At 35.3% G+C, this 27,649-nt stretch overlaps 2 protein-coding genes across 13 annotated transcripts in view; both read right to left on the bottom strand.

Moving 5' to 3' along the window:
* The window catches only part of LOC105332837 (uncharacterized), a 302,923-nt gene that overhangs the window by 57,253 nt on the left and 218,021 nt on the right, over positions 1-27,649 (bottom strand). For 4 of the 5 annotated variants that reach the window (XM_066073571.1, XM_066073572.1, XM_066073569.1 and 1 more), the window contains one exon: positions 18,572-19,501. In XM_066073571.1, coding sequence (XP_065929643.1) covers positions 18,572-19,501 — 930 coding nt within the window. Of the gene's footprint in view, positions 1-16,414; positions 16,594-17,589; positions 18,175-18,571; positions 19,502-27,649 lie in introns of those variants that run through there. The other variant, XR_010710218.1, reaches the window with a different exon arrangement.
* On the bottom strand, positions 1,503-16,311 carry LOC117683920 (A-kinase anchor protein 9-like). Of its 8 annotated transcripts, none has more exons than XM_066073251.1 (13): positions 16,210-16,311; positions 15,826-15,966; positions 15,273-15,358; positions 14,832-14,998; positions 14,310-14,608; positions 12,607-12,889; positions 11,931-12,212; positions 11,168-11,296; positions 9,902-10,139; positions 9,599-9,711; positions 7,825-8,213; positions 7,409-7,543; positions 1,503-4,864 (listed from the first exon to the last, which is right to left on the bottom strand). In XM_066073251.1, the coding sequence occupies exons 8-11, from the start codon at positions 11,244-11,246 to the stop codon at positions 8,197-8,199; spliced, it is 447 nt and encodes a 148-aa protein (XP_065929323.1). In that variant the 5' UTR covers positions 11,247-11,296; positions 11,931-12,212; positions 12,607-12,889; positions 14,310-14,608; positions 14,832-14,998; positions 15,273-15,358; positions 15,826-15,966; positions 16,210-16,311; the 3' UTR covers positions 1,503-4,864; positions 7,409-7,543; positions 7,825-8,196. The 8 variants fall into 8 exon arrangements, with proteins under 8 accessions (XP_065929323.1, XP_065929322.1, XP_065929324.1 ...); XM_066073250.1 differs by having other exon boundaries at positions 11,168-11,319; XM_066073252.1 differs by having other exon boundaries at positions 11,168-12,212; positions 14,426-14,608.

Consider the following 27,649-nt stretch of genomic DNA (forward strand, 5'->3'; position numbering starts at 1 on the left):
TTGTGATATTTGGAAATTCTAAACCTGTGAATGTATTTTAGTTATAATGTACTGTAAACAGATAGCCATGCTATGACCTTGAATTGCTAGTATTACATAATGGTCACTATGATATTTATGTGTACCTAGATGCTGCGCACTGAATGGTGTTAATGATAATTGACAGAATGAACTCTGTGACTCTTGTAGCAATGCGTAGTATTCCTAAATGATGTTATGAAACCAGGTGCATAATACGGGCATAATAATATCCAAATTGAGAGTTTAACAACATGTGACATATTTGGCGATTCTGTGTCTGCAACGATAGCTCTGGTACTCTATATTGAGTCATGTATTGTGTATTCTATATATTAACCTTTGTAACCGTTTATGCCGTGTATGAATGAACGTATTGTGAGTAAGTGATGCCTCATACTAGGTGGGGGACTCCGAGACCCAGGACTCGGAGACTCACATCCTGCATCCAGACTCTTTGATTGGCAGTTTTGACGGTTTTGTTACTTTATTTAGGAATAAACTATTAATCTTAATTTTGGACACTAAATGTTTACTCATGATCGTCGTAAATGGGCCGAACTAGTCAGAACTGTCCATCATAAGTAAAATGTTATATATACCCATGTAAAATGATGTTGAACAGATTAAGAGATATTTTAGATTTAGATTTAGAGATTCCGCTTATAGAGATAGATTCTGAGACTCCTGATTTGGGCTGCTGTTAGCTGATGTAATTGTAACTATACGATCACGCTTAATAAAACCGAAGAGAAAGAAATACTGGACTTGTCATCACTAAGTTTGAGCTGACCCTCAATTGGATCCGTAAGACGGAAGGCTTACAGTACTTTCACCTACATTAACATAGACATATGTTTCATACCACCTTAAGCATTAACATGTTGTCACTGCACAATGAATAATTAAGTAGGAACTTCAAACACTGATAATTAAACAAATAAGAATATGGAGTTTTCCGTTTTTCCTGATTACGACGAGGACCAAACGGCGGGTGTTACTCACTCCTCCGTGGCACCTTATCCTACCTCTGACATTTTGTAGAGGTCCGTGTTTGCTCAGCTCCTGTTTTGCATTTTTCCTTAGGGCTTTTGATTTTGAACACTGATCGTTATCACCATATGTCACCGATAACGGAAGCTCTCATCAGACGGACAAAACATGCATTAACACTTCATTGGTGTAATTGTAATTAATTGAACATTTTATAAGTCGCTTGTAGCAATAATTTACTGAAAGCAAGAATCCGTTGGTGAATTAGCGAGGAGGTTAGAAACACCCCCCGCCCCCTCAATAAACTCCTCCATCATGTTATCCTCAATCTATAAATACTCTTTTAATGCGCAAACTTCCCGTATGATTGACCAGGCTCCACACACCGCAGAATAAGAACAATAAAAACAGAATCCTACTCGGGTGACCATTTTGAATCATATTCATTCTCTTGCTTTTACTTTCAAGCCAATGGCCAAGAAAGAAAACACTTTGGTAAGAATAAATAGATGCATTTTATTTACGTTTATATGCAAGAAAAAATATGAAATTTGAGTAAAATTGTATTATATATACACAAATAAATGCAGCAATTGAAATAACAAAAATATATAAAAACTATGCTTCCATAATGATAAACAAATGTTTTGTCGAAAAATTATAACGTTAAATATTATTCTAAATGCATTGTTTGTCAGCAATTAAAAAATGGTGTTAAATATTGCCCCAGTAAATTGACAAAAATATATAAATTTTGGAGATTTTCTTTCCCATAGACCACATGTCTTTTTTCCACATACCACATGACTTAGATGTCAAATTCTCTCCTGAACTACATGACATAGATGTCACTTTCTCCTTGCTATCACGTGAATTAGATGTCATTTTCTCCCACAGACCACATGACTTAAATGTCACTTTTCCACACACTACAAGACTTAGTAGATGTCATTTACTCTACACCATAAAAAGGTTATAGGCGTCTTTTCTATCCGATATCACAAGGCAATAATAATTATTCTATCTCGTTTTGTAAATAACACAACACTTGGTAAATTAAATATTTTACTTTCAATTCAGTATCCAAACATATACAATACATGACAAAACTTGTACATTAGTCAACTAATCATAAAACAATGATCCTTGTTACAGGTTTTATGATTGACAACAAATAAACTAAAGAGGGTTCTAATGGTATCATTATATCTTATAGTCAGATATATTTGACAGGCATGGATAAACTTCCTTGTATTGACATTATAAATAGATGTGATGGGATTTCAACACTTGATAAATTAAATATTTTACTTTCAATTCAGCATCCAAACATATAATCCAATACATGACAAAGCATACACTAATTCTCTTAGCATAAAATAGTCATCCTAGTTACAACTATGATTGACAATAAATAAACCAAAGGGGTTCTGATCAAACATTATATCTAGAAATATATATCTGAAAGGCACAGTTAAACTTCCTTGTACTGATATTATAAATAGATGTGATGGGATTTCATCAAAGATTATAATATATTATATTTCAGACAGCGATTTAGATATTACTTTCTTCCATTGACCACATAACCCAGATGTCATTATCCCTTCATCCCTTATTCCAGACCACGTGGCTAAGATTATATATGACTAAAATATTATTTTCTCTTACAGATCAATAATGTGACTTAGATTTCATTTTCTCCCATAGACCAAGTGACTAAGCTACAGACCACGTGGCTTAGTGTTACTTTTTTCCTGCAAAACACATGACTTAGATGTTATTTTCTCCCATAGACCGCGTGACTTAGATGCCAGTTTTTCCTACAGTTCACATGACTTAGCTGTCAATTTCTCTCACAGACCACGTGAATAAGATGTAACTTTTCAGACCACACGACTTAAAAGTCACTTTTCAAAACACCACAAGACTTATACGTCATATACTCTACAGCATAAAAGGATTGTAGGCGTACTTTCTATCTGATATCACAAGACAATGATATCCTATCTCGTTTTGTAAATAACACAATACTTGGTAAATTAAATATTTTACTTTCAATTCAGCATCGAAATATACATTCCAATACATGGCAAAACTTGTACATTAATACACTTATCATAAAACAATATATGATCCTAGTTATACGTTATATAATTGACAATAAATAAACCAAATGATGTTCTAATGATACTATTATATATATAGCCAGATATATTTGATAGGCATATATACACTCCCTTGTATTGACATTATAAAAATATGTGACGGGATTTCATCAAAGATTATAACATATGACATGTTACACCTGACAAGGGCTTTGAAGATATGCAAATTTTACCATAGCATTTAAGATCTTTGATTTTGGGTTAATTTTATTTTACAGAACCCCTTTAAGTTAAACAAAGCAGTCGATTTTTAAAAGACATTTATACGTTCATGTTGCAAGTTTCTTATACAAAAGGCAATAGAGTCAATGTTACATCGATGACAAGATAAAATAGTCTCCAGACAACAGCTTATACAGATAAAACCAGAAAATTATTGATAAAGGGCAGAACTTTTGGACTATTGCTTATATACAATGAATTATCTGCATGACAGGTAGGCAGATTATATTGGGGGGTATGAAACAAATATCATACAACATAAACACATGACAAATATTGTACAATAATCCACTTGTCATTAAACAATGATCCTAGTTACATGTTATGCGATAGACAATAAATAAAACAAAGGGTGTTCTACTGATACCATTATATCTAGTCAGATATATTTGATAGGCATGGATAAACTCCCTTATATTGACAGTATAGATGTGAAGGGATTTCATCAAAGATTATAACATCTGACATGATAGACCTGACAATGATTTATAGATTTATGCAGATTTTACCATCGCATTAAGATCTTTGATATTGGGTAAGTTTTATATAGAGAACAACTTAAACTGAACCGTATAGTTTTTCAAGATACATGTACCTAGTATATACTCATGCTTCTGTGGAATAGTTTGAGTATTTGGCCAAATTATGAGAATCAAAAAAGGCAGTAGGTTGTCAACGTTACAACGATGACAAGATAAAACAGGTTCCAGATATTAGCTTATACAAATAAAATTAGAAAACTATTGATAAAAGGGCAGAATTGCTGTACTATTGATATATATATATAATAAATCCCTCTGTATTGCAGGTAGACAGATTATATGAGGGGGGTGGAGTGTAGAGGGGGTTGGAGGGGGTTGATAGATTTACATGGTAGGTACACATAGCTATTAATGTTTAATCACAGACAGTAAGGACTAGTTTTAAACAGCAATGATCCAATAAAATATGAAACAAATATCATACACCATAAAAACATAATAATTCTATGTCTACATTTCTCCATATAAAACTCTGACATTAATACCATAAAAATATTGCTATAGCCTTTGCATAATTAATAATAACTAGGTATTTTAACAATAGGTACAAAACAGCACATTATGAACTTGAACTGGACTGTCTTAACAATATGTAAACAGCAGCACAGAATGTGCCCTGTGCAATCATTGGATGAGTTCAAAATTTGCTTCAGCTTAAATAAATCATCAAACACCATGATATTGAATCGTTTATAAGAACAATAAAATATAAAACATTTGGTCCCAACTTAACAATAATTTACATTCCATTTATTGGTTCCTGAAATTGCAGGACTTATGATTATTGCAGATACAAAGAATGTTGTTGTCCAACATCAGAGAGTATGGAGCCAATAACAAGGTCACAGTGACGACAAACTTATAACAAGGATCTCTGGACCTCAGGCCTATCTCCAAGGAGATACCTTGATCTTGGAGTACCTGAAAAATAACAAAATTTATGGTCTATAAATAGGCAAAATATCTCAAAGATTTTTGATATCACCTAAAAACCTGATAACCATATTCACAGCTGGATAATTCTAATCTAATAAACTCCTTAAAGGTAATAGAATTTTTTTTTATAACCTTAATGTTTCAAACAATAGCAAAGAAAGAAAATTTCAGAGAGTATACACCATAGCAAATAAGATTCAAAGAGCCTGTTGATATCAGCACTACTGGGCTAGCCTATCCCGACACACTCTATGTCTAGAAAAGCCCTGGCCTCTTTTGATATACACACAGTATATACTGTGTTACTGGAGTTGTGGCTTAAGAATTTGTTGACGGTTGAAGTATGTCATCCTCTAGAGAGTTTTATTGCATAATAACAGTAAGTGTCAATATAGATGGAATCATAATACAGCATTTAATATTAAACTCATACTTAAAACGGTCATCATATAAAAGTTTTAGGTGAAACATTTGGATCTCCGATAATTGACATTATATTATTTAAGGTATTACAATTAAGCCATATATCATACTTTTATTTCAAGTTGAGAATGCGAAAACATGATTTATAAATTATAAATCAGCCTCAATAAGATGATGAAAGAATGAAGTGCACATGTACCAGGCTTGGGGTAATGCTAAATGTAATGGTAATGCATTGCAATGCATTACCTGTTTTCAAAGTAATGCTAGTAATGTGTAATGCCACAAAATTAGCATTACAAGTAATGGTAATGTAATTCATTACTTTCCAAAATGTAGTGTAATGCTGGAATTACATGGCATTACTTTGCATTACTATGCTCATTTATGCATGCTCACTTTAAAAAATGTGATGAATAAGTGAATAGCTGGAATTGTATTTGATTAAAATTATTTTAAAAGAAGAAAGAAATAATTCTTGAGATAAACATGTTTTAGTTGTATTGTATAAAAAGATTTTTTAAAAGTTCATTTTTAAATTGTTAATATAACTAGATATAACAACACAATTCCATAACATTTATGAGAGTGTTGTTATTAAGCGTTTGAAATCATTTAAACAATTTACTCCAATTAGTTTGCACTTCAGTAAAGAATGTATCAACAACACACAATGCCCCCAGGATAATCTATAAGTATCAAAACAATATATTGTTATAAGAAGTGCTATACACCCCAATCCCCTTCCCTTGACCATGTCCCAATAGAATAGAGGACAGGCATGCACCCTTAAAAACAAAATTAATACACTGCCCATCCATGATAAAAATCAAAATCACTTCCAATATTATAACCCATTTGAAAAGTATTATCTCTCTCTCTCACACTCTCTCTCTCTCTCTCTCTCTCTCTCTCTCTCTCTCTCTCTCTCTCTCTCTCTCTGTTGTATAGTTTGGACTGCATGATAGAAAATACAAGATTCATGTATTCTTCTATTATATCCACAATTCCCTTCCCATGACGAATAGAGGACAGACATGCACTTTTAAAAACAAAATTAATACACTGTCCATCCATGATAAAAATCAATAATCATAATTTGTTTTCTGTTGTGCATGTACTTCTGTGTCTCTTTTTCATACCTGATATTGTACAATTTCAAATGTCTATATATATATACATTTACTTTTGTCATATGTTGTTTATAATGCCACAAGATGATAAAATATTGAGCAAACAAAGAATGAATCTTGCATAAGTAATTGAATTTGAAACTGATACTGAACATGAACCTGTAGATATGTTAAAGAGTGTTTTATATTTGAAACATTTGAAAAAATTAACAAAGTAATGGTAATGGTAATGCATTACTTTACTCATGTAATGGTAATGTAATGCATTACTTCAAGAAAATCAAGTAATGGTAATTTGATGCCCATATTCATGAAGTAATGGTAATGCAGTGCATTACTTTACAATGTAATTCACCCCAAGCCTGACATATACTAAAGTAATTATAAATGTACTGAATATGGTTCAACATGTACTTTTTCTGACTGACTGGGAGTATGTCAAAATCATGTCTTTGTTTGACTAACTGAAATTCATCAAAATTGCCTTTTTGAATGAAAATGTGTCTAAATCATGGTACAATATGAACTCAAAATGGGTGTGTCTAAATCATGGTACAACATGAACTCAAAATGGGTGTGTCTAAATCATGGTACAACATGAACTCAAAATGGGTGTGTCTAAATCATGGTACAACATGAACTCAAAAAGGGTGTGTCTAAATCATGGTGCAACATGAAATCAATTTGGGTGTTTCTAAACCATGTCTTTTTCGAACCGACTGGGTTATAAATCAAAAGGAAAATGTGTTTGATGAAAACAATGATTTTTATTAGTTTTGTTTGAGACTGTTATTTGTTTTTAAAATAAATAAGCAGTGATATAATTGGAATCATAATTTGTTATGATTACTAGTTTACAGTCAAAAAATATCAACAGCTGATATCAAATTTTGAAAATATTCTTGGTTTTAGACCTGACCTACTGCAATACCATGGCATCTCTTTTGAGACTTGAACCTTCACTCTCACTCACCGGAATACATCCCGCCGAGTCTCTGATGCAGATGTTCGAGTTCAGTTGAGAGATGTAGTCGGCATTGAACGAGGCCTTTCTGATCCTGACGTATTAGAGATGAGTGACCAACTTTTGTTAGAAGAAGAAGAGCAGCTAATTTTTTTGTAAAAAATGAAAAAAAAACACCTTATTTTGTGACATGACATTGCATGAAATAAGTTTTACATTTAAACATCTAAGGAGGTTTTATAGTTTTTATTAACTTTGAAAAGATTTTCAAAACATATTTTGCAATAAAATATTGTAAAATCTCTAAACTCTTAACCAGTTAAAGTATTTTGATTATAATGTACTGTTATACCCATTATTATCAACAGGTGTCCCATACCACCTTAAGTATTTTCTGTCTTACATCTCTGGTTTAATTAGCTCACCTTCTAGCACCTGAGTTTTCAGAAGTGGGTGTGGTTTGCTGCTTTAGTCCCACGTGGGCAGAGTGGTATGGACAGAGAAATTGCCGTTGACATAGTAACTAACAAAACCCCTCCCACTGACTGATAAGAAGAGCTCGCATTGGTTACTCCATTGCTGTTGACATGGTAACCACTAGAGGCTCCCCCTAGTAAGTGATATGGAGAAGCTCTATTAAGGAGGCCTCTCTGAGTAAAGCTGGAAGACAAATAGGACGGACTGTATGTAGACTAATGAACACTTAAATGGAGGGGCGATGAAGCTTGACTGTTGATGGGTCCGAAGCCGAGTTGTTCAGTCGTGACTGTTTGTTGATGCGGAGTGGTGAGAAACTGTTAGAGTTGAGCGTAACCTGTAAATAAAGAGACGTGTCTTATTACAATCAGACGTGGTTTTACAGTCAACTTGATCACTCTGTGGAATGGACTTGTGCCATGAAAGAAAAATGTTTATTATCATGTAATTTCTTTACTTATGTAAAAATTAAGTAAAACACCAAATTGTAAATTTATTCTTCTTAAAATGGTTCTATAAATTTTACATTGGAGTGAAAATCTATTATTCCATACTGAAAATGATCATCAATTGATAATTAACAACCTATGATATGAGTATGCGACTAAAAAGTCTATAAAAACAATAAGCCCATGGGCCACATCGCTCACCTGAGCAACAATAAACATATTAAGATAAGCTTTATGGCATCATATACAAAATATCCAAAAATGTAGTATAATAGATCCTGTATAAAAAAAATTCCCCTGCCTATTTTTAAGTTTTTCATTGAGCCCATTTGAAACAAGATGGTTTTATAGTCATATCACATATTGAGCTTCTACACAAGTTTCCGATTTTCTGCCCGATCTGTTTCAGAGAAGAAGATTCTTTCAGAATAATTCTTAATAATCATATCTATCTGAACCCCTTTCCTCCCGAATAGCCCCAATCTATCCCCGGGGATTACGATTTTATCACACTTTAATCTAACCTAACAGAGAATGCTTTCAAACAAGTTTAAGCTTATCTGCCCGATCGATTCTTGAGAAGAATATCTTTAAAAGATTTTCCCTATATATTCCCAAAATGGAATGTACTCATATTTATTCTTAACATAGTGAATTTAATAATATATGCAAAGAAACTATGCATGTTGATTGTACCTATGCATCTTTACTTTGTGCTATTCATTGTCTACTACACCTGTAAGAGCACTGGATTCCTAGAGCTGGGTAGATTGTTTACATCCCGCTGCCGGCTTCTCCTCTAGTGTATTGTATATCAGTTCAGAGAAGATTTTGAAATCTATTCTACATATTCATATATAAATATTTGACCCCTCATTGTGGCCCCACCCTACCCCTAGGGATCATGATGTGCCCAAACTAGAATCTACACTCCTCAAGGATTCTTTCTAAACAAATAACAGCTTGTTTGGCCAAAACATTTCTTTGGGAGAAGATTTTCGAAAAATACTAACAAATTTTCATTGAATTTTAATCAACTCCCCTTGAAAGCGTGCATGGCCCTACATTTTAACAAATATAAATTCTTTTAACTTAAGGATGCTTTGCACCAATTTTGGTTGAAATCAGTCCAGTGCTTCCGTAGAAAAGTCGAAAATGTCAAAAGTTTACAGACAGACAGATGGACGGACGCTGGACAAAACATGATCATCAATTCTTATTTGAGCTTTCAGCTCAGGTGAGCTAAAAATGTAGAATTATGTCACTAGGTCACCTTGTTGGAGGTCGACTGTGCCCCCAATCACGGGGGATTCCACTCTAGTGGCTCTCTTCCACTTCCTGACCAAGGACTGCATCCAGCAAGAACAGTAAAGGGAGAGAAATCTACTGCAGATGTTAAGATACATATCAATGTGCTTCCCTTACCTTTCATAACATAGCTAACTTACATCCAAAATATTCATTATAGTACATTTCTCCAGGAAAATTAAAAACAAATAAATATCTAGGCTGAACCACTACCACACTACCAATGAGGCGAAACTCTTGAACATGGTGTCCAGTCTGACCTACTGACCTAGTTACGGCTACCACCACCCTGGCAGCACTCCTAAATGCAGTGACCGGTCGGCGGGGCCTGGTCCCTCGCTGCAGGTCCTCAGGGGAGGGGTAGACCCCCATCCTGGCAATCAGAGCCAAAGTGGTCTGCTCACAGTCCTGGAATCCCCCAGTAACAAGAGCAGGTACTTCTTCTGGTAGACCAGGGCTTTCCTGTAACTGTCCGCTAGCAGGTACTTCCCGTACAGACGCTGGATCTAAATACAGATTTACCGTCATCAGAATTTAATCACAGTAAACAGGTATCAATATAACAAATGTTGTTCAAACTTCAAATATTAAATATAATGAATACTGTAGACGTACTTTTGTCCGCGTGGTATTAATTTACGCTATGAACGCGGGCACACATTTTCCGCTGAATATTTTCACAGTGTACTTAAAGTGCATTTTGGAATGAAATTTTGAAATTGCATTACATGAATAAGGATAATCGGAAGTTACTACTTTATATAACACTTGCACATACGTGTACCCAATGTATATCGTTTTTATCTATGCAAACTGTCAATTTGAAACAAATTTGTATTGAGAATTCACATAATAAATAATTTAATCTTCTAAAGATTTGAATTTTCTGTAAATTTACTTGCATGAAATTTAAACTTTCTCTCAGCTTGAGATAACGGCACGTGTCAGACGACAAATAGCCCCAAGCGGGTCTGTCTTTCAATGACCCAATTAACTTTAAACTAAGACCCGTGTTTTTACTGCAATTTTTAGATCCCTTTGTGCTCTGACTTTTAATTGATAAAACTGATCAACTCACAATTTAAACGACATGTGAACCCATGAATTGGTAAATATTCATCATGTGGTGTTTCATAAGACGATTTTAGCCAGCGTCGTAACATCTTGACGGCTAACTTATGACTACCGACCAGTGCAAAACCGATAATTACTGTTCACAGTGTGAACAGTTCTTACAATTTAAGTCCAAAGTTGGAAAAATTCTCGGTAAAGAAAATCGCTCAGAACTAAATTCTATATTAATTATTCAAATTTTTTTTTTCATTCAAAGAATCCGCGTAAATTTTTACCCGCGGATTAAATTGATATTGTGATTCCGCGGAATTATGACCCCGTGGAAAAAAATACGTCTACAGTATATGGATGTGGTTTTTTTTTACTTTCACTGCCAGTGTTTGTATTATAATCCCCTGTCTCTTTTCTCTCTCTCTCTCTCTCTCTCTCTCTCTCTCTCTCTCTTTCTCTTATTCCATACCCTTTCCCTGTCCCCCTCTGTCCTTACTCCAGCGATGCCTGACCTTCGGTCTTGTTTCACTCTGAAGTCGCCCCGACATTGGTCAAGCTCCTGTTGTCAGATGTCTCAACTAACATGGTTAATTCACTCCTAGGTATTCATTTTTCTACAAACTTACAACCCTGATTATGAAGCATCTAATTTTCTTACTTGTTGTCTGACATTCAGAATTTCTCTTTCTCTATCCACAGTCTTACATTTGTCCCTGACATTCAGAATCCCTCATTATTTACCCAAAGTCTTATATTTAGCTCCAGATTTACATACCAGGTCCTGACATTCAGAATCCCTCTTTCATTACTCATAGCCTTATATTCATCTCCAGATTCACACACCTGATGTTAGGAAACCTTTATCTAAAGACCATGTTTGGAACCTATTTTCTTTATCCATAGACTAACATACCCGCTGTTCAACACCCTTCTGCCTGTATCTACAGACTAGCATACCTGCTGTTCGGAACCCCTTTGCCTGTATCCACAGACTAACATACCTTAAGTCTTACATTTAGCTCCAGATTTACATACCAGGTCCTGACATTCAGAATCCCTCTTTCATTACTCATAGCCTTTATTCATCTCCAAATTCACACACCTGATGTTGGGAACCCTTTATCTAAAGACTAACATAAACGATGTTTGGAACCTGGTTTCTTCATCCACAGACACAGATTAACATACCTGCTGTTCGGCACCTCTCTGCCTTTTTTTACAGACTAACATACCTGCTGTTCGGTACCCCTTTGCCTGTATCTCAAGATCTCCTCCTCTAGACGCCCCAGTGTGTTGCGTAGCTCCATCTTCTCCTTCATCAGTCTAGACTAGACACAAAGTTGGTCAACTCTGAGTTATGATGTAATACTCGCTGGTTCAAGGCCTGAGCGCTGGGTCGACTCGTTAGACTGTCTACTGTGTCCGTCTCGAAGACGAGAGGCATCCGAGTTTGTTTGAGTTCACTCAGTAGTTCCTTGAAAGATTTCTCCAGACTCTGGACACTAACTTCAACTCTATAAAACCAAAATCTCAGTTTAATCAATAACATTTCATCAAAGAAGTTGTTGCCAGATTTGAACTTCTATAAATGTTTTCAATCTTCTTGAGAAGATAAAAGAAAATATTCAAAGAACTATATGCATTATTATGCATTTCTCGCCCCCAAAATTCAAGTTTTGTAAATATCTTTAGAAATAAGGTGGAAGATAGTTGAAATCATTTTGAAAATAAGTGTGTCATGAAGGTTGTCTTCTTTAAATACCGGTAAACCAATGTTTTGTAGGAAAATATGGGTGTTTTCCGATGGGTTTTTTGACTAGGAAACATCGAGTGCAGGCTTAACCGAATACCAATTTTTAGTATGATATGTACAACAAAAACACATGTTAAAATTGTACTTGAGCAGACCTGTGCTCTTTAATTCTCTGCCTGTATCTCCAGATCTCCTCCTCTAGACGCCCCAGTGTGTTGCATAGCTCCATTTTCTCCTCCAGCAGTCTAGACTCTAGATACAAAGTTGGTCAACTCTGAGTTGTGATGTAACACTCGCTGGTTCAAGGCCTGAGCACTGGGTCGACTCGTCAGACTGTCCACTGTGTCCGACTCTAAGACGAGTGGCATCGGAGTTTGTTTGAGTTCACTCAGTAGTTCCTTGAGAGATTTCTCCAGACTCTGGACACAAACTTTAACTCTATAAAACCAAAATCTCAGATTGATCAATAAATTTCATCTAAGAAGTTGTTGCCATATTCAAACTTTTTTAAATGTTTTCAATCTTCTTGGGAAGAAGAGTTCTGCATAAAGATAAAGAAAAGGACCATATACATTAGTATGCTTTTCTGGCCCCCAAATTCAAGTTTTGTAAATATCTTTAGAAATAAGGTGGCAGAAAGTTGAAATCATTTTGAAAATAAGTGAGTCATGAAGGTTGTCTTCTTTAAATACCGGTAAACCAATGTTTTGTAGGAAAATATGGGTGCTTTCCGAAGGTTTTTTTGACTGGGAAACATCGAGTGCAGGCTTAATCAAATACCGATTTTTAGTATGATATGTACAATTTTATGAACAAAAACACATGTTAAAATTGTACTTGAGCAGACCTGTGCTCTTTACATCAAAATGTTAAATATTAAGAAAACAATGACAACATTTTCGTTTGTTGCAAAATTGCGGGATTTAGCTTATTTACTTACATTAAGATGAAGTCATATATAAACAGCCAATGAATAATCAGTGATTCATTTTGAAAATGGTCTTTGTTGGTCCAGAATACTCCTCTTAATCGTAACTATGAGTCCCAAGCCGAAAACAATGAGTCCATATTTTATTTTACAAAGTTCTGGATCAGCGTTCTTATCAGCATGAACCTCTTTTTTGTTTTTAATTTCAGATTATCACCTTGTCTACTTTTTCATAAACTCTGGTTAATCTACCATGGTTTGGGAGAAGCTTTATCTGTTTTTATTTGGTGGCATGGGGATTGACATCAAATTCCCCCTGTAATGTCATGAATCATGTAATCTCATTGGTTAATCACAAAGTGTAGACCAATAAGATTTCTGCTTTCGGAGGGGTTTTTTTCAGAACATTTCGGGCGTCTAGTTAATAAGTTCAGAAAGGAACAATCAATGTTCTGGAATTTCTTAGTGAGAAAATGTGTATGTGTGTTTCTAAATTTATTGCGTCCTTTGGGATGCACATATAATGAAATCATGCGTCCTGAGGAAAATGTCTGCATATTTTACACAGGACGTACATCAAAATAAATCACTAATAATAATCACTGATATTAAGATTAAATTTAAAAGCATCCTCTGTATAACGATTTATAAAGATTTTTTTTTATATAATACTATTTTAAAATTGAATAAAATCAGGGGCAATTATTAGACATTACCAAATATAGACCTTTTAAAGCTTATATATTTGGACTTTTCTCTTTACTGATTCAAAATTTATGGAAAGTAGACCTGATGATTGGACATTCCATTTGACTAATTATACCCGTGTCCTCCTGACCTACATTCAGACTGTCAGATTCCCATATTTACCCCCCCCCCCCTCAATTGAGTTGCCCATACCCAAAGGGACCTCTTGACCTATATTCCTACCTGTATCCATAAGTTGTCATCAGTTCCCCATGTTTACACCCATTATTGCCTTACACCAAGAAAAGCTGATCTTGATACTGTAGTATTAGATAATGCAGACTCTGACTTAAACTGACTTGAGCTGGGTCTTGAAACAAGTACGAGGAAGTCAGTCGATCTGGAAGGAGACAAAGAGCCACACAGCTTGATCTGTCCATGGCTGTCGGCCACTTGGGTAGCAGCCTTACAACAGGGGGTATGCGTGGGATGCTTCTTGGCGCCAACACCGAACCAGCATCAGCCACTTACATTCATCAGACCTGCAACACAGTAGGCAAATTCATCACTGATGTAAACAAAAACAGCTTGAAGAAAATAGGGCAGGACATTCAAGAGCGATCGGGAAAACACCATTCCAAGCTGCCACACAAGTGAGATACACTTTAAGTGTAAATGTTACGAAGAAGTTGTTGTGGCAGTGTTTAGTGGCAATAAACTGAGCAAGAACAGCACCCATCTTAGAACCAAGGGAAAGGAAGTTACCTGTCCAGGACATGAAGACTGCACTGCAATCATTCCTCCAGAGACCGCTATTAGAGATTTAAAGAGATGGGCTACAGAATGCATCGGTGAGCTGCAAAGTGATGACGGTCCACTCGTCATTTCCCATTTTACCAGTGATGGAGATAGTGCCGCTTCTTCCGGTGCATCTGAAAACCAAGGGCATATGATTGAAAACCTTGAAGACCTGCGCCACTTCTTTGACTCTCAAAGAAAACAGACTGCTAAGACTCCATTCAGCAGTCACATGTTTCTTGGAAGAACAAAAGCTATGAGAGAATCCATGCAGAGATTTGCCTTGGACCTGAATCTTAAATGCAGGACCGAGTACTTAAACTGCTACAAACATATCTAAAATCAAATCCAAAATATATTACTTGTAGTAGAAACTTTGAGGTAGAATACATAAAGTTGTGCACTCACTCAATCAGGGTCATGAAAATTCAACATTGAAACTTTGTGAATATGTAGGGGCACCTGTTGTAAAAGGAAGTAGAGTGGTCCACCATCTAAAACAACAGCAAAATAGGCAAAATTACTTTAAAATGAAACAAAAACTATTAAAATATAAATTCCGAAGAAAATTCTACCGATCTAAAAAGTAATCAGCTGTATGATAAAAAGTCTAAATTAAGACACTTAAGTCACTTACAGATCCAAAGTTAAACAGGAAGTAGCTAAGTGTGGTTGGGGGTGTTGGGGGTGTTATCATGGGTGGGTGGGGTGGGGGCGTAGTTAGCATGAATGAAATGTTTGTAATTTATTATATTTATATCATGTGAATTTTTTATTACATTTAATGATTGCTCTGTTTTAATAATGTGCACTGAATGTATGGTAATGTGTGAATGATGAGCGTGACTGTGTAAAATTGTGACATGTCCTTTTATGGGGTGCTCTGTTCATGTAAATATGTTACATTTTTCATTGTTTATCTTATTAAAATGATTGCAAACAATTATCTTGATTTTCTTACCTGTCTCATGTACACAACAAAGAGGACTGAGACGATTGGTAGAAATACAGGTATACAGGTATCAAATTTCACCGATGGTGACAAGACAGCATCCCCCATTGTTTATCCGCCATTGTTGATCTTAAGCAAGGGAAACAACTCCTGAAATTCGGAAAAAATGCAGTTAAAATAAAAGTTACATGTTTCTCTTTAGGTCTCACGCAAGGAATGAATTTCACTATATGTTACTATATAGCTTTAATTAAGTTAATTAATTAACTATACTCTCAGCATATAATTCATGAAAGAGAAATTTTAGTTAAATGCTTCAAGAAAAATTTTAGATCAGAAAAATAGCGCCTTATGCGGCTTCTAAGAGAGATAATTCAGAGTAAACATACTTACCCCCAAGTACACGTGGGTTCCACATGTTGACAGGCTCAGCACCATCCAGGAAGTTGCAGCATGCGCATCTAAAAAAAATAGTTTCATTGAAATTAGTGTGACAATTCCATAAAAGTATTAATTCTTCTAGCCACTGAGTCCAAAATCAAAACTATAGGCCTAAAATAGGTGCCAAAAAGGAAGAAAGAAAAAAAATTGCCTTTATATATATGGAACTACTATTGACCAAGTTCAATTTGATTGGCTATTTCCTTGCGAAAGAACTCAAGCTGTATGTCCTCAAATATTGAGTTTTCTCAGTCTGTACTCTCGAGGAGTGATCGACGCTCATTGTCCAGATTCTCTCTGAGTTTGTCATTGACAGCTCTCACCATCTCTATAGCTCTGTATAAAAAATGTATTTATACTAATGTTATGTACAACTGAACCATATTCTGTAACATTTATACTAACTCTGTACACTAGTCCATGTATATATACAAATGAACCAAATAACCTTTATACCAGTATAACAAAATCTCTCTAGAGAAAATAAACATTAATTTAAATAGGCCTAAAAAACAGTGATACTGTTAAAATGAAGGATTTCCATATCAGCACCTAGCAATATTAGTGATAATTGGTGTCTATTGAGGTCTAGATGAGAAAAAATTATCATTAAAATAGTTGCTCTCATCTCGAGTTTACTGTTCGTTGACCTTCACTATCTCAGTCTACTGTCTCTCTGAGACAGAACACCACAATGTAGCTCATCCTCGCTATAGCTCTGTATAAAATGCATCAATTTTAATGTTATGTAGAACTAAACCATATTGTTATACTTTTATGTTAAATACTGAAATCTGATTGGTTAAGACGCAGTTAATAATATTTTCTATTACCCTCAGCGTTAGCAACGCACTTAGCAACGGGAAACATTAAAAAATGTTACATGCGCGAAAATTATGCGCGTACGGTTCGCTGTAGAATTCACGTTATTCCTATATAAAAGCAGTAAAATTTTCTTATAAATTAAGACATTCAGTATAACAAAATAAATAGTGCCTGTTTGGGAGGATAACAGTTGAAATTGACACCCCTCGAAAACCATTGTCAACCTCCGTTCCGCGTCGGTTGACAATGGTTTTCTCGGGGTGTCAATTTCAACTGTTACCCTCCCAAACAGGCACTATTTATATATTGTAAGACCTGAATACTAGCTCTGTACACTAGTATCTTAGAAATATTAGTGTTAATTGATATCTATCGAGGTAAAATGACGACTAAAAATATGATCATTGAAATAGTTGCTTTTCTCTTGAGTTTACTGTTTGTTGACCCTCACTGTCTCAGTCTTCTGTCTCCCTGAGACAGAACACCACACTGTAGCTCAAAACTCACCTCTGAAGGTCGCTCAATTTGGCATCCTCGTGTTCCACTGCTGTGCTGAGCTGCTTGAGTCGAGCCTTGTAACCAGACTTAGTGGATCTGAGTTTCTTCCTCTCGAGGTCGATTTCCTGTTGTAGGTTGCCCAGAGCCACCTTCTCGAATTCCTGGGCATTCTCGATTTGGAGTCTAAGATCTCACTCATTATTCGGATCACTAGTAAGTCTTAGATAGTATAAATCTAAACACTAATAAATAATAAATGATTATTAAATTTATATCTGCACTCCGTTTTCCATGACATTCAGATTACCTATAGCAACAGACATGTTTGGATGATCACAACGTGTGAATAAAAAGGAGTCATTATTACAGTCCATGGGAATTATACACAGGTCGATTTCAGCTCCAGATGTTTAACAAAGTGACAAACAACATGTGTGGTTTTGATAGCAGGCTAGATTTGTACAGAAATATTTACAACCTATCAATACTCATGCTATCTCCATTCTACGGCGTTTGTTGAGCTGTACATGACATCAGGACAGGGTGTGTGTTCATCTACAAAGGCATTAATCAGCTGTAACGAGTTGTACACAACTACAAATAAATTAAATAAAGAGAGAGCTACATTTACAAATATAAATAACCTTATTTCATTGACATTTGCTTTGATAGTTATGTAATTAAGTAAATCAATTCAATATGTACTCGTAACAAAAAAAATTACAAATTAATAACTAATTATAATGACATTTGACTGAATCACGATATGCATAAATTATCACAAGGATAATTTCTATTTATTTTAGATAAACAAATGAATCCCAATGACTGGTAGATACAGTTAACACTGTAACAATGAGCGGTTTGTGTTGACAAACAATCATATAGATAAACATGTCTTACATGCATCTTATTGACTGATAATTACCACAGACTGTGTGTCTTAGTGATCTCTATCTAATTAATGTGAATAATAATGACTCAGACTTACCTGTCAGAGCGTCCTGTCTGGTGATATACCTGTAGACACACACCTTGTTGTTGTCCTCTGATCCGATCCAGAGACGGTGAGTGTTGACATCATAACCCAGGCCCCATGGTACACCCATCTCTTGTGATTCTGTCAGTAGATGTGACAGGAACTGACCGTCCTTGTCCAACATCTGTACTGTGTCGGTTATATCATCACACACCAGGATGTGTGACAGCGCGTCAGTACAGATTCCACGTGGATCTAGTCCTGATCCTAATGGTCCTGTGTAGGAGAAACGATGTCTTCCTCCACGCTCTGTCACCACTACAGCACCGGATCCAGAGTCTATATAGTCAGACACCACGACATCCCCATTGTTCTCTGTTATATAGTTAGGTTTTCTATACAGCCCCCGTCCTGTGTTAGCGTGCTGTATGGTGTGTGTCAGTTGTCCACTCTGGTTGTAACGGGCTACTTTGCCTGTCTCTGTATGTATATAACGCATCCCGACCAGTAGATCCCCAGTGTATGGGGACCAGTACACACACCGTGGTCTCCATGTAAAGTCTGTTTTCTCTATAAATGTGGTGGTTGTTTTCATATCCTTTGACAGTTTCTTGATGTTATAATTCCTATCTATATAAATTAGTTCACTCTCACTGTTAACTGTGTGTAACCCTCCATATAAATCACTACATGAATCCTCCACACGATGTAGAGGGACACCTGTTGTGTCTGTCAAGATGAGATTGTTTCTATGATCACTGACCCAGACGCTGTCTGATGTCAAACAGGACATGTGTAAACAACGACTAACACCTATCACTGTGAGAGAGTGAAGTAACTCGGGGGAAGACAAAAGTTTCAGCATACGCTGGTTTCCTTGCTGTGGTTTTTCTGTCCCTGGGGTTGGGATTCCACTCAGTGACTCCATTATACAACTTTCATCTACAAACATCAAACATAGAGTTCTAATCCTGTATTGTTACAATGAGTAGATTAATTTAATTCATTACTCTGATTAAAGTAAATATATTATGTTATATAAATTTCTGTTTAAAGGTCATATGAAACGATATCCTGACAATATTGAGTTATATACGGGAAGAGTTCATAAGTGCCTATTTAATAAGACTGACATTGTTTTTTGGATATTTTATGCAAAATGTGAGCGCCACAGTCGATCAAAATTACTTAATCGGGAAAAGGAACATTGACTTACTCGGCTTACCTCCCTTGCTTATGACGTCAATAAGACCCAATCGCCTTATAAAGCTATGTTGTGAATACAAATATCCATGTCATTTTGCAGCATTTTAAAAGAAAAAAAATACTATTTTATATATTATACAATAATCAACCACGTCAGTATTTTTTCTCTCAAGAAATGAAATCGTGTGCGTTTTTATGTCCATGTAATAGCGAGTACATAATGATATTCAGTTTCGAGACTGTAAGGAGAATAAATGATTTTCTTCATAGATCCACATGCAAGTATAATATAATTTTAATATAAGCATATTTATATGTTTTATTTTGATCTTTTTAATGAAATTGACAAATTCAAAAATAAGTCTGATCGTTTTTTCCCATTTGCACGTTCATGCAATTCATTAAGATTTTTTTTCTAAACTCATTGTGCCTCATTCGCTTCACGATTATATTGCTTGTTTCACTTTCAAATTCACAAATATGTTACCATTTAATTATTTTTAGTCTAAGAGAAATTTCTTCAAATGTTTTGGTTTTGAAACGTGTACTTGAATGTGCGGTGTTTTGATTTTAAAACGTGTATGTGCGGTGTTTACTCACAGATCCCTTTTATCTCACTTTCTTCCGCAATGTTTTCTTTCGGGGTTTTTTATCATTATTGATGCTTGCATGCATGTTCTTAATAGAATCTGTTGATTATCTTCACATTCGTTCACAACTATTTTTATCAAACAACCGATTTATTTTACCGATACATTTCTAAATCCTTAAATGCCATATTTCCGCGATCTAATTTAATAAAACGTTAATACACGTGTACACAAAGTATTTTCAAAAGATATTGCTACATGTATATATCAATAAGTCAGAAATTTATATTATTTCGAAATAAAATTTGAGAATAATTTTGCGGCATTTTATAGCAGCTCTTAAATACAAACTATGTACACAATGCCTCAAACATTTTCATTGGCCTGCCTTATATACTTTTTTATGTGACAAAATAAATCAAATCAATTTAAATGCTTTAATTCCCTTTAAATGCAGCTCAATCATTATACGTACCGAAGAAGAAAAGGATGTTTCTATTTCAAAAGGATAAGGATAATTCATTAATCAGCTGTAAATGTTTGAGCATTTCTTTCGTTAAATTTCCACTCCAGTACGGGATCTTCACCATGATTTTACTTTTGTGAGAAGCTGATATTAGATTTATTCATTAACGACCAATTAAAACTAAGTCATCTGTAGGCTACTACGAAATCAAATGATCTCATTTGAAAAGAAAGACACGTTCATATATGCAAAAATTACTAAAATTTAATCGATAAACTACTGTAAAATTACATTAGTTTTAATGCATTGTTTACATCGGTGGGTCTTTGTGACGTCATAAATCCACAAAATCAAGAACGATAAGCGGGCAAGAATTTTTTCAGGTGCTCAGTTTTCACGGTTATTTCTCAGTCATGCAAAGGCAAAAAAATCTTACATCATGTATTTTAACATTTGTTTATACCAAGCTTTATATTCATGAAAGAAAATCATAGTGTTAAAAATCGTTTCATATGATCTTTAAAGTAATTATCGAACTTATATAACTTCTTAAAATGAATTGCTCTCGAATAACTTTTTTTCATAACCATGATAACATTTGCATCTTCTTATTTAAATAGGTTTAAGTAATAAACTACATATGTTAAAATGTACACACATGTAATATTGAATAACAATTACATGAATATATAACTAATCTATGAATTAGTCAAAACAAAATAGATGTAAACTGAATTAACAATTTAATATGACTTGTGTGATATAACTAAAATGACTAAGATATACTTATATCTCATTGAGACTTGTATGATACCTAACATATTTATACTACATCAATGATAATGACTCAGACTTACCTGTCAGAGCGTCCTGTCTGGTGATATACCTGTATATAACCACTGTGTTGTTGTCCCCTGATCCAATCCAGAGACGGTGAGTGTTGACATCATAACTCAGACTCCGTGGTTCACCCTTATCTTGTGATTTTGTTAGTAGATGTGAAAGGAACTGACCGTCTTTATCCAACATCTGTACTGTTTTTGTTCTATCATCACACACCAGGATATGTGACAGCGCGTCAGTACAGATTCCACGTGGATCTAGTCCTGATCCTGATGGAGGTCCTGTGTAGGAGAAACGATGTCTTCCTCCACGATCTGTCACCACTACAGCACCAGACCAGTCATAGTCAGACACCACGACATCCCCATTGTTGTTTTCTGTTATATAGTAAGGTCCACTATACATTCTCAGTCCTGTGTTGTCGTGTTGTATGGTTTGTGTCAGTTGTCCACTCTGGTTGTACCGGGTTACTTTGCCTGTATTTGTATGTCTATAACATATCCCGACCAGTAGATCCCCAGTGGACGGGGACCAGTACACACACCGTGGTCTCCATGTAGAGTCTGTTTTCTCTATAAATGTGGTGGTTGTTTTCATATCCTTTGACAGTTTGTTGATGTTTTCATTCCTATCTATATAAATTAGTTCACTCTCACTGTTAACTGTGTGTAATCCGTCTAAATTATCACGACATGAATCCCCCACACGATGTAGAGAGACACCTGTTGTGTCTGTCAAGATGAGATCGTTTCTATGATCACTGACCCAGACCCGGTCTGATGTCACACAGGACATGTGTAAACAACAATAGACACCTGTCACTGTGAGAGATTGATGGATCTCGGGAACAGACGTCAGTTTCAGCAGACACTGGTTTCCTACGCGTCGGTTTCCTCTCTCTGTGATTTGGATTGCACTCAGTGACTCCATCACATCCCCCTTGTTGAGTGACTCAGTCATGGAGAGCTGGCTGGTGTGGAGTGTAGGGTGTATCTGGGAGAGGGCTTTCTTTATAGAGGAGAGAAATTGTAGCGGTCTGATTACTTTCATCTGTTCATATATGTATACATATCTTTGTAGGCTGACAACATATCTGATCATTTCTTTCTTCTGTTTTAAACATCTGTGTTTGAAATCAAAATCACAGAACACATTACACATGAAATCGTTCTGTATATAATCAATGAGATGCTTCAGTGTCTGGGCCTTTGTTAACATCTCTGATTGATAGAGGGAGAATTCTGTGCGACAGGCTTTGAAATCAGTTTTGATTCGTGGCAGGAGAACAGGTCTGTAAAAGAGAGCCTCACTTCTGATGGTGTGAATGGTTCCTCTGTGTTGTTGTCGCTTTGTGTCATAGGATGTTGTAATATCTAATTGTCGGTGATTTCTACGTTGTGTGCAATGGTAACAGACAGGAACTTGACAAGGTTCACAGTACTTTATATAAACATGGCTAGGATGTCTCACACAGATCTCTTGTGTTGGGATGTAGTTGATTTTATCACGGTATGACAAAACATCATGGTCTATTGTTTGGAGATCTTTTACATGGTTCTCTTTACACTGGGGACACAGATCACATGAACACGATTTACAATAGTATTCTGTGTCACCTGGACATTTAGAACACTGGTGCACTTTACATGTACATGGAGTGCTTGCTGTTTCCATTGTGTGGAGGGACTAGGTCTCAAAATCACAACCTGTTGAATGACAATAATAAAATGGATTCAACCACATTCATTCCACATATCAATACATATATGCAATTTTATATAAAATGCGTTCATGTAAAGTATGTTTCTTTACTGTAATAATATATTATTCCTACAAAGATAATAATGTTTCATATTAATAATGATTTATCAAAACGGCTCTGGTTACAGAAAAACTAAACTTATTGAGAGCACTCTCTTTTATTCTCTCTCTGACCTTCTTTGTAAAATATGTAATCTTGTTTTCTCTTTCTGTCCATATCTATCCTTTACTCACTCTGGAGCATTTTCCAGACAATAATTCTCTCTCACATTATCTCTCTCTCTTTCTCCCTCTTTCTCTCTTTCTTTATCTCTCTCTCTCTCTTACGCTTAACATGTAACGCGTCTCTCATTTCTTTCAATAGCTCTCTTTTCTTTCTCTCTCTCTCTTAGAATTTTCTAGCTAAGCTTAAACTTATGTTTCTCATCCATTCTTTCATTCTCTATCCCTCTTTCTTAAAATGTATCCGCTTTCTACATGTTTGCTGAGAGAGAGAGAGAGAGAGAGAGAGAGAGAGAGAGAGAGAGTTAGCAGAGAATAAATGGGAAAAGGGATTGCGAGACTATGATAAACACTTTCGTTCTATGAAACCGATTCTCTCTCTCTCTCTCTCTCTCTCTCTCTCTCTCTCTCTCTCTCTCTCTCTCTCTCTTTCTCTGACTTTCTCTGATAAACATGTCTTACAATCCTATTATATCGTATCGTGTATCAGCCCTATGCTAATTTGCGTGTATTCTGTTCTATCGTGCGTTAATCCTATCCTTTTGTGCGTTAATCTTATAAGATTTATCGTTAAATTTTAACACTTTTTCCGTTTATCTTATCGTAGTAATCGTTTTGTGCCTTTGTAATAAGCAAGTAAATTTATTTCAAAGTTGCAAGTCGTTTAGTGCGCCGTATACGAAAATTTATCGAACTAGAGACGAGCTCGTTGCAAGCAACGATTAGGTCTTCCGTCGTAGCTGCGTCATGCTTGTGACGTAATACAAGAAAATTGAGAGCTGAACATGGTACAATATTCGATGTATAAACACTGAGTAAAAGAAACAAAGTATTATACTACATGTTTATAAGCAAATACAGATCTTAACACGTTGTCTGATCTGATTGTTTGATTCGCCGCATTTTATTCACAGAGAGGGACTGTGGTTATTCAAAGTATGATGGTAAAAAGACAATTTCCAAACATTTTACTCGCATTTTTGTCGAACGCAAGCGCCATTGAATCTTTTAGAATATATGCGGAGATCCTGGAAATTTTACAGGGGGTTTTGAAGAATAAGTTTTTCTCGAGAGGAGGAACATGCGCGGATCAGAATTTTTTCCGGAATGGGGGTTGAAAAGTGTGACGATTATTTCAGTTTGTCAAGGGATGTCCGAGGCATATTTTTGGGAAGTTCATAATGTACACGTAATTGAAAGAAATTTTGCAAGGGGGGGGGGGGGGTCGGGAACCCTTCACCTTCTAGATCCGCGCATGAAGAAGACCGATGCCAGTAATTTTACTGTAATTTTAACCATTTTTATTCATTTTCAAAATGATCGGAAAAGCAATATAACCTTTCAAAGCAGTTAAAACTTAAGAATTTAAGTCTCGTTGAGTATTGCGTCCGCGTACGAAATGGCAATATTCAAGAAATTTGGATAGACGATCTGGGTCCTAGGTCGTCCATCCGATTCTTTTTCAGACTAAGAGCTTCAGACTTGCAATTAGAGAATCCAATAAACTTTCTTATTCTTAAAAATAAAATTTAAAAAAAAGGTAGCATAACGTACAGTTAAATATTTTAACAAATCATACAAACAAAAAAATGGTCGAAATCACACCACTCTACCCTAAATAATCATTAGAGCCCTGCCCTAACACCAGAACTTATGAACAAATAAATTAGCAACCTAAAGGGGGATGTGCGGCAATATTGTGTATTTGAGGATCCAATGTCAACATTTCATGAACTGGCTTGTTTCTGTCCAAAAGCGTTGACAAAAAATAACAGGAGGCCAACAGGCCTTATTAATCACACGAAGTACTGCAGTGTGGCTTTTGCAATGTATGTGCAAGTGTATTATAATAACAGGGTTAATGAAATCGTTTTTAATATTTTTAAATCAAATACCCTTTCTAAATTCTAAAACAAAAATTGAACGAGTTTAAAGTTGTTAAAGTGACAGCAAACCGATTGGAAGTTTTCTTTCTGGTGAACTATATCCATAATCAATAATCAACACTAAAATGAAATTCGAAATGGTGTACCATATATAGAGGAGTAATTTGTACAATAGGGTACCCTACATGCAATATTCTGCAAGAAAAGTTCAACAGCTGGTATTTATTTTTCATTAATTATCAAAAATAAAATCAAAGCAATATCCACATCTCTAGTATACATGTTTGTCCAATTGATCATCAAAGCATCAACTTCCTATCTTGAAAACTGAAGGAGGAGTTATTCGTACAATAGGAGTACACTATAAGCAATATTCTAAGGGGAAAAAACCAGTTCAACAGCTTGCATTTTTTCATATATTATTTGAACGTTGAATATGCATATCTCTGATATATATAAAATTGATCACCAAAGCATCAACTTCCTACAGTACAGGCAACGCGGATCCCGTATTGGCCCGCGTTACCGTCACGGTATTTTTATCGTTCCCGCGATACACCATCGCGGTTTTTGATCGCGGTATGGATTGCCACCGTGATGACACCACGACGGTGTAATTTACCGTTATTCCTGCTGCTGCTTGTTCTTGTTACTTTACCTGTACTGTACATTACAGGCAATGCGGGTCGCGTAAATCCACGTCAAATATGCGACTTCAGATTTAAGCATAACAGCTGCATTGTAAATAAATTGTGGTTCATATTAATATAAAATTAATAAATAATATTCATGAAATAGAATTTCGTGAAATTGGAAACTACATTTGAATTACAACATAACACAACATTACGCGAATAAATTATGTGATGTGTAAATAAGAACACACATCTTTGTATTTGACGTGCTTATTTCAGTTATTATTTCTATTAGTTGTTAATTCTGTTTTTAGAACACTCTTAAAATTAAATATTTCATCGTATCAATGCAGAGCAATTTCATCTTCTCATTTTATAAGTTGACACGCATAGCGCCGTAAACTGTCAGTACATGTGTATGTTTTAAATTGAGAAATGAACAAATGTCGGGAATCAACTATCAAATATTTTTTCCATTCAATAATAAAATTATCATTCAAATATAAAGTTGGTGCTGCTTTAAAGCGCCTTGAATAATAACGTGTCAGTATGCGTTCTTGTGTATACATATAAAGTTTAAGTCACGGTCATTTTCTGTGTATACATGTAGTGATTAACAAATTAAAGGGTAGAAGACGACATGCCCTTGAGGGTTTTCACACCTATTCACGACAAAAGAAAAAGTTTAAATCGCGTACGCCTTCGTCTAATCGCTCAACACCTTACAGAAGAGGGGAGAGAGAGAGAGAGAGAGAGAGAGAGAGAGAGAGAGAGAGAGAGAGAGAGAGAGAGAGAGAGAGAGAGAGAGAGAGAGAGAGAGAGAGATATAGAGGTGGGGCGTTTAGGAGTAATTTAACGTACACTTATGTGAAATATAGTAATATTCAATTCTAAATATTCATAAAATTAGTATTCATAAAAGAATATGGTACACTGTGATTGCATCCATCATGCAATTTCAGATTTGAGTCCACGTGCTGCACCTGTCAATCAAATCAGCCCGCTAGTTCTACCACGTGTTCCCTCCATGACAAAGTTTCGTTAGTTTTATTTTTAATAAAGAAAATAAGAAGTATATCTAACAGTTAAGTTTTTACAATGTTCGTGATGCTTGATTTACTGTGTTTAGAAAGTTTAATTCGTTGTGTTTTTTCTCTCTCTCGTTTACTTAATAATGGAGATTTTTTGCGGGAAGGAACATCTTAAACACGTTTAACTGTTAAAGAACGCAGTAAAATGAATCAATTATTTAATATAACTATTAGTAAAATTGTTTGATATACATGTAGAATTCTTCTTGGTCAATCGTTACACAGATTATCTACCTGCCTCATTCCTGTGTATTCTGTGCGTTCAAGCGTAGAGTGATTTCCTGTCAGTGCGATAGTTTCACACCTTTGTGTAAAACAATAGGGACTAAAGTCAAATAAAGTTAACTTTGACAGACATAAAACTTTGAGGTGAGTGGGGGGGGGGGGGGG

This window comes from Magallana gigas, chromosome 10, assembly GCF_963853765.1.
Source record: "Magallana gigas chromosome 10, xbMagGiga1.1, whole genome shotgun sequence".
Taxonomy (NCBI): domain Eukaryota; kingdom Metazoa; phylum Mollusca; class Bivalvia; order Ostreida; family Ostreidae; genus Magallana; species Magallana gigas.

Excerpts from the sequence above, each read along its gene's own strand:
- LOC117683920 (XM_066073252.1), bottom strand. The coding sequence starts at position 11,246 with ATGTCGGGGCGACTTCAGAGTGAAACAAGACCGAAGGTCAGGCATCGC. Across the intron at positions 10,140-11,167 it reads CAGAGGGGGACAGGGAAAGG|ATCCAGCGTCTGTACGGGAA; the intron begins GTATGGAATAAG and ends ATCTGTATTTAG. Across the intron at positions 9,712-9,901 it reads GTGGTGGTAGCCGTAACTAG|TAGATTTCTCTCCCTTTACT; the intron begins GTCAGTAGGTCA and ends TAACATCTGCAG.